The 13,418-nt window shown below is 43.8% G+C and overlaps 1 protein-coding gene across 1 annotated transcript in view; it reads left to right on the top strand.

Moving 5' to 3' along the window:
- The first annotated feature begins 8,582 nt into the window (after positions 1-8,582).
- TEX28 (testis expressed 28) overlaps positions 8,583-13,418 on the top strand; it is a 22,399-nt gene continuing 17,563 nt past the window's right edge. Inside the window, 2 exon segments of the mRNA XM_069107310.1 lie at positions 8,583-8,624; positions 9,564-9,716. Of these exon segments, the coding sequence (XP_068963411.1) occupies positions 8,583-8,624; positions 9,564-9,716 (195 nt within the window).

Genomic DNA, 13,418 nt, shown 5'->3' with positions numbered 1-13,418 from the left:
ATCATCTCTATACAATAATGCCCCAAATCATATAATTAGCCCTAATCTTTCTACACTCCCCCTTCTCTAACTGCCTTCTCTAACTGTTGGATATCTATACCTGCATCTTCCATTCACATCTCAAACTCAACATGTTCAAAATGGAACTTATTATCTTTCTCCTGAAATCACCCCATCTCCAAACCATTCTATTTCTATTGATGGCACTGCCATCCTTTCACTCACCCAATTTCACAGTTTCAGAATCGCCCCTGGCTCCTCACTCTCCTTCATACCTGATTTAATCAGCTGCAAAATCTGGTCAGTGCTATGCCCACAATATCTCTTGCATCTGTCCCCTTCTCTCCACTCATCCTAGTCATTACCCTCATCACTTCTCACCTGGGCTACTGTAAAAGTACTCTAATTGGTCTCCTTAGATCAAATCTTTTCCCCTCTCCAATCCATCCTCCACACACCTGTTAAAAGTCATTTGTCTAAAGTTGAACATTGTGTAATTATAATGACCAAGCTTGGCCAGTGAGAAGAGTTCAGAAAATGTCCCTCCCTCCCTTATTAAAGAGGTAGAGTACTATGGACATTGAATTTCACATATACTATCACACTTGGTCAATGTATGGGTAAGTGGGAGCCAGGTAATATAATATAGATTTGAGAGAGGGAAAACTAGGTACAAGGAAACCAATTAAAAGATTTGCAATAGTCAAGGTGAAAGGTGACCAGAACAGACAAGAGAACCAAGTAGACTTGTTCATATAGTGTAGTTTGCAAAGCCCCCTTGAAAAATCTGGCCTATTTCTTGATTTTTTTTTCCTTTCATTTAGTCTCACCAAAAGCATCCAACTTAACTCCTCCCTTGCAGGAGTTAAGGGGAGGAGTTAAGGGGGAGCAAGCCACGCTTTTTGGGGAAATGCAAAATATGAACCAGGGAGGAGGAGAAAAAAGTTGCTTAAGCTGAGGGAATGGTGGGCTCTGGGGGGTCCAATATTTGGATCATCTTCAGATTTTTCCAAAAGGAGTTTTTTCCTTCTAGGGAATATTTGGGGTATGGGGACAGTGGGGGGATCCTCCCCATTATGGTCTCCTCTTCATAAACCCAATAATGAAGGAAGGATGATTGATGATGAGTCCGTCAGTGGAGTGGGAAGGATAGAAGTCAGAGCCTCCCTATCCCACCAGTCCCTGGTGTCCTCTCTTCCCGCTGCCCCCCAGCCTCAACTAGTCCTTTCCTAATGCCAATAAGCACCCAGCTCCTGGAGGTGGGGGGTGAGTGAGAGGTGAAAGAAGAAGGCAAGCTGGAGGGTTCAGATGGAAGATATAGGGAATGTAGATAAGCAGTAAGGCATGGAGAATTCTTCCTCCCCAAGGTGAGAAGTGAGGGCTCTTGTCTAGAGTCACTATGAAAATTAAGGCCTTCCATAGAGAATTGCCATTAGGGTACTCCTCATTCTAAAGCCCCGCCTCAGGGTGTCACCATAGAGACTGGTTACCAGGGAGACCGTCTAAAAGGTCTATGAATATAGAAATTGCTACCTAGGATTCGCTGTGCTGCACAACAGTTGCCATGGAAACAGAGAGAGGTCATCACAGAAGCTCTCTCCCCCCTCCTGTGATACAGATAAGGAGAAGGTTACCAAGGTAACCAGTTGCAGAAAAGATAGATTTATGTCCTCATAATTGCCACTGCAGAAAACAGGAGGCTGCTTGTCAACAATGGTAAGCTAGGCATATTGCCTAGCTGATGTGGTAGATTAGACGTGTTCCTGATCTCCATGGCGGGTTTCCTGTCTCCTGCCTCCCAGACAGTCTGGTACTAACAGCATGCCAGCTAGTTATAGACCAGCAGGCATTCCACTGAATTTGTTGACAGGGCCTTTAGATTGATGCTGGCATCAGTTCCAAAGCCCTCCATGTGGAATTAGTGAAATTCACCCTGGTGGTGCCTGGAAAAACATGGGGAGCCTGTAGCCAAAATCAGTTAAAGAGATAGCCCCAGAGTCTGGATGTGGGGCGGGAACTATCGAATACATAAAGCTGAAAAGCTGCTCAATCTTTTGCAAAGGAACTCCCCTGGCCATTCATTTTGATGGAGGAATCTTCATTCAAGGTTACCATCACCTTGATGCGTGGGAGAATAAGGGTACACTCATGACTCTCCACAATCATCCTCATGGCATTCTTTTTTTTTTGCTTTTTGGAGGGCAATTGGGGTTAAGTGACTTGCCCAAGGTCACATGGCTAGTTTTGTGTTAAGTGTCTGAGCCCAGATTTGAACTCAGGTTCTCCTGACTCCAGGGCCGGTGCTCTATTCACTGCCCCACCTAGCCACCCCTCTCATAGCATTCTCGAAGAGCTCAGAGAGCATATGGTAGAAGTTGGAGGATGTGTAGCCCATATGGATAGGCTGTTTGGAGTTGGATAAATTGATTCCTTGGATCTCCAAACTGGAAGAGGTCATGTATCATAGACATCTTTCATCACCTTGAAAAAAATTCTGACAATGGTACCGAAGGAAATTACTTCAGTAGGAATAGGTTCATTGAGTTAGATGTAAGAACAAAATCTCCTGATAGGACTTGTTAAATATTAGAATGGATGAACAAAAAAGGCTGGTCAAAGGTCAAAGGAAAACCAAAGATCTACTATCTTGATAGGAGGGTCAACTGGATTAGATACAATTCTACTTGTAGAAAGAGGGATGGACTATGTGAGCTTTAGTTATCATTTCTTTATTTGTAGATGGTTCTGTAATCATAATATAGATTCATCAAGTGCCTTATCCTTTTATTATCTTTCCCCATGAATGAGAACTTACAAATGTGTGTCATTTATCTTGACAAGTCTTGAATATTGTCTACTGCTTTCAATATAGATAAACAAAACAGTCTCCATGTCAGCTGAAAACATTAACTCTCTGCAAGGCACTATAAGGTTTCAGAGGATACAAAGATGTTTTGTTTTGTTTTTACTATGAAAAGCAAACACAGTGGGGGTGTCTAGGTGGCACAGTCAATAGAGTCTTAGATTTAGGAGGACTTGAGTTCAAATGTGACCTCAGACACTTAACACTTACTGGCCATGTGACCTTGGACGAGTCACTTAACCCCAATTGCCCTGCCCTCCCCCCTCCAAAAAAAAAAAAGCAAACACAACTGTAGTAAAGGCTTTTCAATCATGTAAAGAAAGAAAAGAGGTGGGGCAGCCAGGTGGCGCAGTGAGTAAGAGCGCTGGCCCTGGTGTCGGGAGACCCAGGATCGGTTCCGGCCTGAGATACTTGGCACCCACACAAAATAACTGGCGGTGTAACCTTGAGCAAGTTACTTAACCCCAATTGCTTTAAAAAAAAAGAAAGAAAGAAAGAAAAGAGGACAGTGATCCAACAGTGGTCCCATCCTGTGCAAAAACCCCACAGGATATCAAAGTGGCAGCACAAGAGTTGGAGCTGTTTACATCACAAAATAAAGTAAATCAATACAGTACCTGAAGTCTGGCACTCACTTTTGTAATTCCATTTCTAAACCAAAGACAATGCCTTCTAGGTTAAATTTATTTGTGTATTAGTAACAAAGCCCCACAACCATAAAATAATACAATATTTAAAAATAAAGAACTAAAATTCTGCTATAATGTCTTGCCCAATTCTCCCCAAATATTCTTGATTTTCTTGCATTACTCTTATTTTTTCTAAATTTTTCCTCAACATCGTTTACTTTATTTTAAAAGTCCCTTTCCAGATCTTCCAAGAACTCTTTTTGGGCTTGTGACCATTTTACAGTTTTCTTTGAAGTAGAAGTGGCTGTTTTGACTTCACTGTCTTCTGAGCTTGAACTCAGATCTTCTCTATCACCATAGTAGCTATCTGTGGTTGAGTTCTTTCTCTTTTGTTGCTTCCTTTTTTTAAAGTGGCTTATTTCTTGGCTGTTTATTATGTTAGAGTAGAGTTCTCATCTGGAGGTGTGGGGGATAACATCTCAGGCTTCAGGTTTTCTGTGCTGTTGTTTTCTGAGCTCTATCTGGGAGCCTGATCTGGGGTACTTCTCTCTGCCCCTAAGCCACAAGCAGGTTCCCCAGCAATGCTGTCACCACAAACGCTCTTACTCCCTGCTGTCCCCCCCACGGCTGCAAGCATCAGCTCACCCCTCCGCCCTGGAACCTAAACCAGGGACTCTGCTCTCCTGTGAGTGTCCACAGTCAGCAGGGTCCCTGCCCCCCCCCCCGGGGACCACATTCACCAGCATCCTCCTCATCCACAGCCACAGTCCAGGAGCACGTCTGGTCAGTGCACCTGAGCCTCAAGTCCAATGCCAGCCAAGGGAGGTCCCTGCAATCTTCCTTGATCAGCCTCCTGACCCCCACATTGGGCTTGGGGTGAAAGTTCCTGAAGCTAAGGTTGTGACCTACACTGCTGTCCCCAGGGCTTGCTATTTGTTTATTCAGTGATATCTGCACCTTGATCAGGCCTGGCCACCACCCTGGGAGGTCAAGTCCTTCCTAAAGCCCTCACAAGTTGTCTCAGGCTGGACGACTGCTTTTTCTCAACTCTTAATTATTTCTGCCAAGCTAAAATTCACTTTGAGACAATATTTTAAATTGTGGGGGAATTTGGGAGAGTCAGGTAATTTCCTACCTTATTCTGCCACCTTCCCAGAATCCCCTACTATTGCTACTTCTAGATTAATCTTCCTAAATTATAGATACAAACATGTATTTCCCCTTTTAAGAATGTTCAATGGGGGGTGGCCAGGTGGCACAGTGAATAGAACACCGGCCCTGGAGTCAGGAGGACCTGAGTTCAAATCTGGCCTCAGACACTTAACGCTTACTAGCTGTGTGACCTTGGGCAAGTCACTTAACCCCAATTGCCCTGTCTTCCCCCCTTGGAAAAAAAAGAATATTCAATGGGTTGCCATTGCCTAATGAATAAATTCCTTAGTTTAATACCAAGGGAATTCCACAGGCTGGGACTTTCTCTTTCTAGCCTTATTTCCAACTATTTCCCTACATATACCCTATGTACTCACTTACCCCTGTTTGCCTCAGTTCCTCTTCTGTCAAACCTGTTGGAGAAGGACATGGAAAACCACTCCAGTATCTTTGCCAAGAAAACCCCAAAATAGGGTCACAAAGAGTTGGACAGGACTGAATAACACCAAGTGCCTATTACATGCCAGTCAGGCACCGTGCTAAGCAGTTTACAAATAACATCCCATCCGATTCTCACAACAACCCTAGGAGCTATTATTATAGCTATTTTACAATTGATAAAACATTCTCAGGATTCACTATACCCATCTGCATCAGTCTTTACAGATGTTGATCCCCTTTGAGAATGAACTCAACAGGCTTTTCTCCTTTTAAATCAAGTCCACTCTAGCAGTTTCTAGGGATCCAAGTTAGAAATCAGGTGCATGCTGAGAAGTTGGATTTCCTTACACATATGTAGCTTCCCTTTCTATGTGTCACTCTACAAGAGTTTTTTGCCTTTTCTCCAAGAACCTCTGGCATGAACTCTATCCCATACTCAGTGTGATAGCTCTCTCATCATTTTCTCTCAAGCAGGAGTCACACCAATCTAGAGTTCTAGCTCCTTAACCACAGGCCAAATGCTCCAGGCTCGGTTGGGAATGTGACTGTAGGAGATTGAGGCAAGGGGATTGTTTGTCAAGGATGTTGTAAATAAGATTCTTTAGCTGGTACAGGTTGGATGTTGGATGGAAAGCTGTTGTCCAGAGCCCCCGGCTTTGAAAAACCCAGATGTTGATTTGGTATGGATGTAATGGCTGGACACTTGATCTCATGTCACTATACTTTCCAATATTTTTATGACAGAAATCTGAGAAAAATATCTTTAAAACCTATGACAGGACTTAGACTTGTTGATTTGAGTGATAAAGTCATCAACAAGCATTTATTAATTGCCTTCTATGTACCAGGGATGGTAATAAGTGGTAGGGATACAAAGATTAAAAAAAAAAAAGACAGTCACTTTCCTCAAGGAACTCCCAATCTAAGGAGGGAGACAATATGCAAAGAACTGTGCACAAACCAGCTATAGAAAGGAGAAAGTGGAAATAACCTCAGAGAGGAGAATCAAGAAAGTCTTCTTGTAGGAGGTGGGGCTCTAGCTAAGACTCAAAGGAGGCTTAGGGGTTAGAAATGAAGAGGGAGTACATTCTAGGCAGGGAGGACAGTCGGTGAAAATGCATAGTTTCTCATGTGAGGGACAAGGAGATCCTTATCACTGGACTGTGGGGAAGAGAGTTAAGTTGTAAGAAGACTGGTGCAATAGAAATGTAAATTTAAGATCTTCCCTACCCCTAGGCCACTTGATAGGCTTAAGTGCACCTGGAGCCTGTTTTTCAGGACATACTTTGTGACTGGGCAGTAGGTCAAGAGGGTTGTTACATTTTCTGACCCAGGAGAAGGCTATATAAACGCTGATGTGAGGTTTTGCTTTGGGGCTCACTTTGAGAAGTGTTGTGTGATTTGACCAGACTCTGGGCAGCCATTGAGACTCTGGGCAGCCATTGAGAGCCACCCTGTTTTGAAAAACCCAGATGTTGATGCTTCCCTCTCTGGTGACTGACTAGGTATGGATGTAATGGTTGGAGGCCTGTCTGCTTGAAATGTTTCTCTATCTTGTAACTTCTGCTGGAACCTGTCTGTATACTCTGAAGTTTGGGGTGGTGACTTTTTCCCCTGAACTAGGTAAATGACATATGTTTTATTAAAGCAAGATTGTTAACCCATGTTGGGTTGCTTTCCTTTAGAAAAGCAGATCTAAGAACCTGTGTTGGCAGCCACCCTGGGGGTGCTGGGGTGCTTACTGCTACAACTGGAAAGGTAGGAAGGTTATGAAGGGCTTTAAAAGCCAGGGGATCTTCTATTTGATCTTGGAGATAATAGGGAACCACTGAGTTTATTTAATGGGGGAGGAGGGGTGACATGGTCAGACCTGAAGTTTTGGAAGAAAACTTTGACAACTGAATGGAAGATGGATAGGAGATAGAGACTTGAGGCAAAAAGACCAAATGATGAGATTTCAGTAGAGTTGCAGTGAGTCACATCTAAAGAATTACAAAGACTCAGGCTGACTCCAAGCCAGTAGGAAAGATTTATTATAGTTTTGGGGTTTCACGCTCTGGCGGGTAGCTAAGTTCCTTTGAGGAAAATGGCCCCTCAGTAAGGCAAGACACACAATTTTTATAGAGAATATGATGCTGATTACACAATCAAGATTTACATACAATTATGGGAACATGATTGATTGGAGGGGTTTGTTGGGGGATTAGGTAATGGAGGAGGGGTCCCAGCTTTGGTGGAATTGCACATGTGGTTACCCATAATGCATACAGTTAGGGGGCATGTATATATGGTAAAGATATTATAATAAACTTCTCTAGGTCATAGGTTCACTCCAGGTCAGCCCTTTACTATTACTGTGCAGATGCTAACATAGGGTAGGCCCCTTCTACTATTAGGTGGTCAAGTATCCTGCTCTACATCCTGGTGGTTTTGTTTTCTGATAGGCTACCTATTGTGGTCTTGTCTGGTCCAGATGGATAGTTAGGTATTGTGGTCCTGTCTTGGACTAAATGGATGATGCGATTATGTTTGCACACCTGTTCTCACAGGAAAGGGTCTGGCAGCAGGGTGCTGAGTTTCTATCCCATGGGCACACCTGTTATTTCTGTGGGAACCAAGAGTTCAGGGACACACTTGTTCTAGTGAGTAGTGAGGCATAAGTTAAGACATTAGGGGGGGCGGGTAGATACAGTGGGCCTGTAGTGAAGTTTAGATATTGGGACTGAGGGCAGTTCTGTTAGGACTCCATCATTCTCCCCTCAAAGACCTGGGACCCAAAATCATTTGGGGAAAGGGACAGAGGTCTCTGCTTCCATGGTTTCTTCAGGCTGGCAAGGGGCATAGAGTTGTCCCTGCCTTAGCAGGGTCCCAGAGGGGAGGGGGAGGATGGAAGTGAACTGCACACGAGCTGCATCCAGGGGATGGACTGGGTGCTCTGGTTTCAGTTGGTGTTTGTCCTGTAATATCATCTGGAAGTTGATGGAGGCCAGTCTGGAGGAGACAAAGTGAGTTAAGAGATTTATTATACAGGGCCCAAATAGCAAGAGGAAAAAATTGATGAAGGGGGGGGGGTTAGAATGGGAAATTGAGAGTACCTAGGAGCCCCATGTGGAGGTAGGGCTACTAGAGACTTGGTCGTGGTGTAAATCCTTTGTCCATCCTGCCTTCTCCTGTATTTTCTCAACTCTTAGTTCAACCTGATGTGAGTTATTGATGTACATGCAGCAAGATGTATTGGTAACAGCACAGACTCCTCTTTCAGAGGCTAAGAGATAGTCTAAAGCCATTGGGTTGTCTAGGACCACATCGGCTAGAGAATTAAGGGATTCCTGGAGTTCCAAGAGAGTCTGAGAGGTTTCCTTGGCTAGCTCCCCTAGTGTATGGGTAATATTGGCAAGCACAGACTCATGATCTAAATAACTGGTTATGGGAGCAAGGAGAACTGCGAGGCCTTTAAGAAAAGCTGGAACATTTTCGAAAAGCCATAGCTTGACATGATGGGGTTTGGAGGCATCGAAAATAGTGATGTCAAGATGAAGGTATCCCAAAGTGCATTCTCCATATGCAATATGGGGTGTTAAGCACTGGGAAGTAAGGAGAGTGTAACTCTGTATGGCTGATAAGGTGTTCTCCATGCCACAGAGGAAAGTGAAACCTGGAGGGGTACAGATGGTCCTAGGGTTGCTAAGGGCAATTTGGATTGCATTAACCCAGGGGTCTGTTCGAACACATCTTGGCAAGGTCCCTGGCCTATTGATTGTCTTAAGAAGGTTACAGAGGAGAGGGGATGGGTCAGGTGAATTTCCCAAAAAAGGGGTCCACAAAGTTTTAGAGAATTTATAAAAACAGGAACAGGTGGTTGGGGCTGTACATATGTCACACATTGCAAACTGATCAGGTGTATTCTTGGGGACTAGGCTCCAGTATTCTTCTCATGAGACACAACCGTATTCACCATGAGGTGTACTTAAGGAATTATGAACAATGGAGGTCACATCAATTGTGGCCATTTCAATCTCACCAGGAATTTCATATCCTGATTTAAAACAGAGGGAGGTTTGAATTGGCAATTCCTTTTGGGGGGACACTAAGACAAAAGGAGTAACCTTCTCTAGTGGGTGGTATGTGACCTGTGGGAAGGGGTGTGTGCAGGTACTGCAGTTGGTCTGTGGGGATGTGGGTGGCAGACCCAGCAATCCAGAATACCCCCACATCCCGAAGCCTCACCTGTTTGGACCAGGGAGTTCCTTGCCCAAGGCTCACTTTCTTCAGGGGAGTCAATGCTAGGCCAACCCTGGGCAGAAGACAAGTAGGCCAGGTAGAGAGAAAACAGCATAGGAGAGTAGACGAGAATAAACATTCAAAGATAGTGAAAACGATTCAAGGTGGCAGGTGAGAGCAAGCAAAACAAAGCAACAACATCACCCCGATGGTGTCACCCTACTCCTTTTACAGTCTCCTTGGGTGGCTCCCTTCAGATCCTCAAGCAGCTCACAGGTGTATCCAGGGATGTCTGGAGTGTCTGCATTACCAGAGGAAGTAAAGGGGGCTGCAGGTTTAACACGGGATACATGGGTCCATCTAGGGAGGCCCTCAAGCTTTACGAAGGTGGGAGCAATGACAATGACCTGGTAGGGGCCCTTCCACTTTGGATCCAGGCGTTCATTCCCATGGGCCTTCCAGGACTTTAAGTAAACTATGTCTCCCAGGTGCACAGGGCTGGAAACTTTACTACAATGGTCAGCTGGTTTTGGAAGGTGTTCATTAGAATATTCAGTCAGGACCTTCCAGAGTGCTCCAAGCTGAGTTACAAACTGGGTGACTCAATGCTGCTCTGGGTCTACAAGAATGTCAGATGTTAAGAATGGCCTCCCGTGCAGTAGTTTAAAGTGGCTAAGTTTAATATTATCCCGAGGAGTGATGCAGACCCGCAGTAGCCCCACAGGAAGGATTTTTACCCAGTCCTCTCTTGTTTCATGGCATAATTTGGTTAATACACGTTTGAGAGTGTGATTCATCTTTTCTACTTTGCCTGATAATTGAGGAGAAATATAGGAAGCTAGCTAGTGGTGATGGATCAGTAGAGGGTTTTTTGAGGATGGGGGAGATATAGACATGTTTGTAGACAGTAGGGAAGCAACCAGTAGTCAGGGAGAGATTGGGGATGAGAGGGTGCAATGTTAATGGGATATAAGATCTTCCTGGCCCATTAATAGGCCTCATGTGGAGCCCATTAAGGGAAGCTTGCTTAGGGGAGACTTGCTTGTTGGAAGGCTTTCACACCTTTTGTTAATTTCTAATTAGGCACTGAGTTACCCGCGTTGTGAAAAGGTATATATACTGTGAAGTTAGCATTTTGCTTTTGGGCTCACTTATCAGAAGAGTGTTCTTGTGAATTGACCAGTTGAGACTCTGGATAGCCATTAAGGAGCCCCCAGCTTTGAAAAACCCAGATGTTGGTGCTTCTCTGTCTGATAACTATGTATTGCCTTGGTTAGACAGTTAGATCTGTCTATTGATCTGTGCTAATTTCTCAGACAGAATCCCTGTCAGTCTTTATTTCTCTGCTTGTATTTTCCTCTGTTTACTTTGTTTGGATTTTCTCTGAAGTTCTGGGTACTGACTTTTCCCCTGAACTAAAGAATGTAATTAAGAAAGTTTGTTGACCCCTTGAGCAGCTAGCTTTCCTAGTAAAACAGATCTAAGGACCTGTACTAGCAGCCATCCTGGGGATGCCAATGTAGTTGCCACTACAGAGGGCCATCTGGTGGAGAAGAAAAGAATGGAATGGGATCACTCGTGTATGGAATATATACTTTGCACTTGGCAAAGAGAAAGACCACACCATCATGTGAGACAAGGATGAAGGAGGTATGTGAGGTGAGGAGGAGAGAAGAAGGAGCTCACAGTGAATGGTCTCAATTTTTTCCAGTAAAATGTGAGGCAAATATCATGAAGACTACCCACACCTAGGATACATCCAGATGAGCTCAAGATTTCCTTGGCTAATTGGTATCAACAGGAAAGTGGTCACTGGCTCTGCTATGTCTGGACCCTCCAAAACTCGCTGGGTGTTGTCGACACTGAGTGTCAGCACCGAGTAGAATTAATTCTAGTCTTTTCTAAGTTGTAGCAAGATACTGCAAGTGACCTGATATCTGCACACTTTGAACATCCATGCAGACTGTGCAGAGGCTTAGAAGAGGATAAATGTGAATAGCGTAGGGACCCTGGCTGTTTGATCTCTGGACTGGATCTTGATGTACTTGATTTGGGGGATTCCCCAGTGCCCAAAGATGAGGAGGATAGGTTGAGGCTAACCCTCAGCAAGAGGACTGGTGTCTTCTCATTGGATGAGTGAAACATAGGATGCACTCAAGAGAAACCCACAACATCCTGTTCACCAATTCCTGAATGTTCAGAGAAAGGACAAAGAATAAATAGCTAGTATTTGTAGAGTGTGTTAACATTTGCAAAGTACTTAACAAAGTGAACTCATTTGATCCTTGTAACAACCCTGTGGGAGAGATGCCATTATAATCCCCATTTTACAGATGAGGAAACTGAGGCAAACAGAGAGAGCAACTGACTTGCCCAGGGTCACACAGCTAATAAGAGCTCTACGCAGTATTCTAACTAAGGTCTGCCTGACTTGAAGACCTGTACTCCAGCCTCTGCACTATTTAGCTGCTCCTGCAATTACTTTTAACAATTCTTTGTTTTGTGTCCTAGGCTACTTTGGCAGTCTAGTGAAACCCATGGACCCCTTCTTAAAATGCATAAAAGAAGATGCATTGAATACACAGGAAATCAGTAATATTGACAGTTGTTTTTATTTTTTTTTAAGTTCACACAGGGCAGCTGGGTGGTGTACTGAATAGAGCCCCGGCCCTGAAGTCAGGAGGACCTGAGTTCAAATCCCCTCAGACACTTAACACTTACTAGCCATGTGACCTTGGGCAAGTCACTTAACCCTAATTGCCCTGCCTTCCCCCTCCAAAAAGAAAAAAGAAAAAAAAAGTTCATGCACTCCAGTTTCGGAACCCTTGATTTTAGGAGAATTCCTCTACTTATGACAAAAGATCTCAGAGATCATCTTTTTTTAACTGCTGACTAATGGAATCACCACAGAATTCAACAGCACTTAGTGATACTGCTTAAGGAAAATGGAGGGGGTGGCGAGGTGGTGCAGTAAATAGAGCACCAGCCCTAGAATCAGGAGTACCTGAGTTCAAATGTGCCTCGGACACTTAACACTTACTAACTGTGTGACCTTGGGCAAGTCCCTTAACCCCAATTGCCCTGCCTTCCCCCCTCCAAAAAAAAAAAGCAAAAAATAATTTTTTTTTAAATTGGAAAGATATAGATCGAGTAGACTACTAGACTTTGAACAAAAAGCTAAAGTGTGCCAGGAGTCCAGGGCCCAGTTTCAAGATGCCCTGCATCGTCTGCTAGGCAATCAGCATTCTTCAGTCTTGAACTTGTTTAGTGCATACCAGTGATGTCAGACTCAAATAGAATATATTGACTTAGAAAACCTCAAGTTAACAACCTCTGTTCTATATTATATTTTGATTTATTTTGTTACTACTTCCCAATGACAAGTTAATCTGGTTCAGATCTCAGTAGGGGGTTTTGCAGACTGCATGTGGTCTGTGTGCTGCAACTTTGACATCTCGTGTATGCTACTGAATTCCTATGTCTGATGAAGGTAATGACAATTTTCATCTGTCTAGCTGACTTTTGCCATTTTGTATGCAAGGCATCTCAGGGCATACACTCTAAGTGGGACTAAACACTTTCCAACAGTTAATGGGGACATGATCTACCTGGATGCCTTTGGTAAGATCCTGGAGGAACACAAGGAGAAACTGATAAGTGTTGGATCAGCTGGAGGAAGTTGGTGTGAAGCTGTCAATTGACAAGTGCCAATAATAGAGGGAGAAGAAATGGAAGCAGTATCAGATTTTGTATTATTGGACTCAAAGATCATTGCAGAGGGTGACTGCAGCCATGAAATTAAAAGATGCTTTCTCCTTGGAAGGAAGGCTATGGCGAGTCTGTACGGAATGTATGGTCCATGGAGTCACAGAGGCAGACATGACTGAGTGACTAAACGACAACAACAAAATTTTGTAGAACTTCTGTTATGTGGTTCATGTTATATCTCAACAAGTGAGAGAACTGATCCAGCGAAAGTGGAAATATTTCTCAAGTGCTCACACCCACAAAAACTAGTCTGTGACCTTGGGCAAGTCACTTAACCCCAACTGCCCTCCAAAAAGCAAAAGAAAGAAAGAAAGAAAGAAAGAAAGAAAGAAAGAAAGAAAGAA

Source organism: Petaurus breviceps, unplaced genomic scaffold (assembly GCF_028583685.1).
Source record: "Petaurus breviceps papuanus isolate PSGF00001 unplaced genomic scaffold, PetGlider_PUasm1.0 89821, whole genome shotgun sequence".
NCBI classification, from domain to species: Eukaryota; Metazoa; Chordata; class Mammalia; order Diprotodontia; family Petauridae; genus Petaurus; species Petaurus breviceps.
The sequence above is the reverse complement of the archived record's forward strand: the minus strand, read 5'-3'. Positions and strand labels throughout refer to the sequence as shown.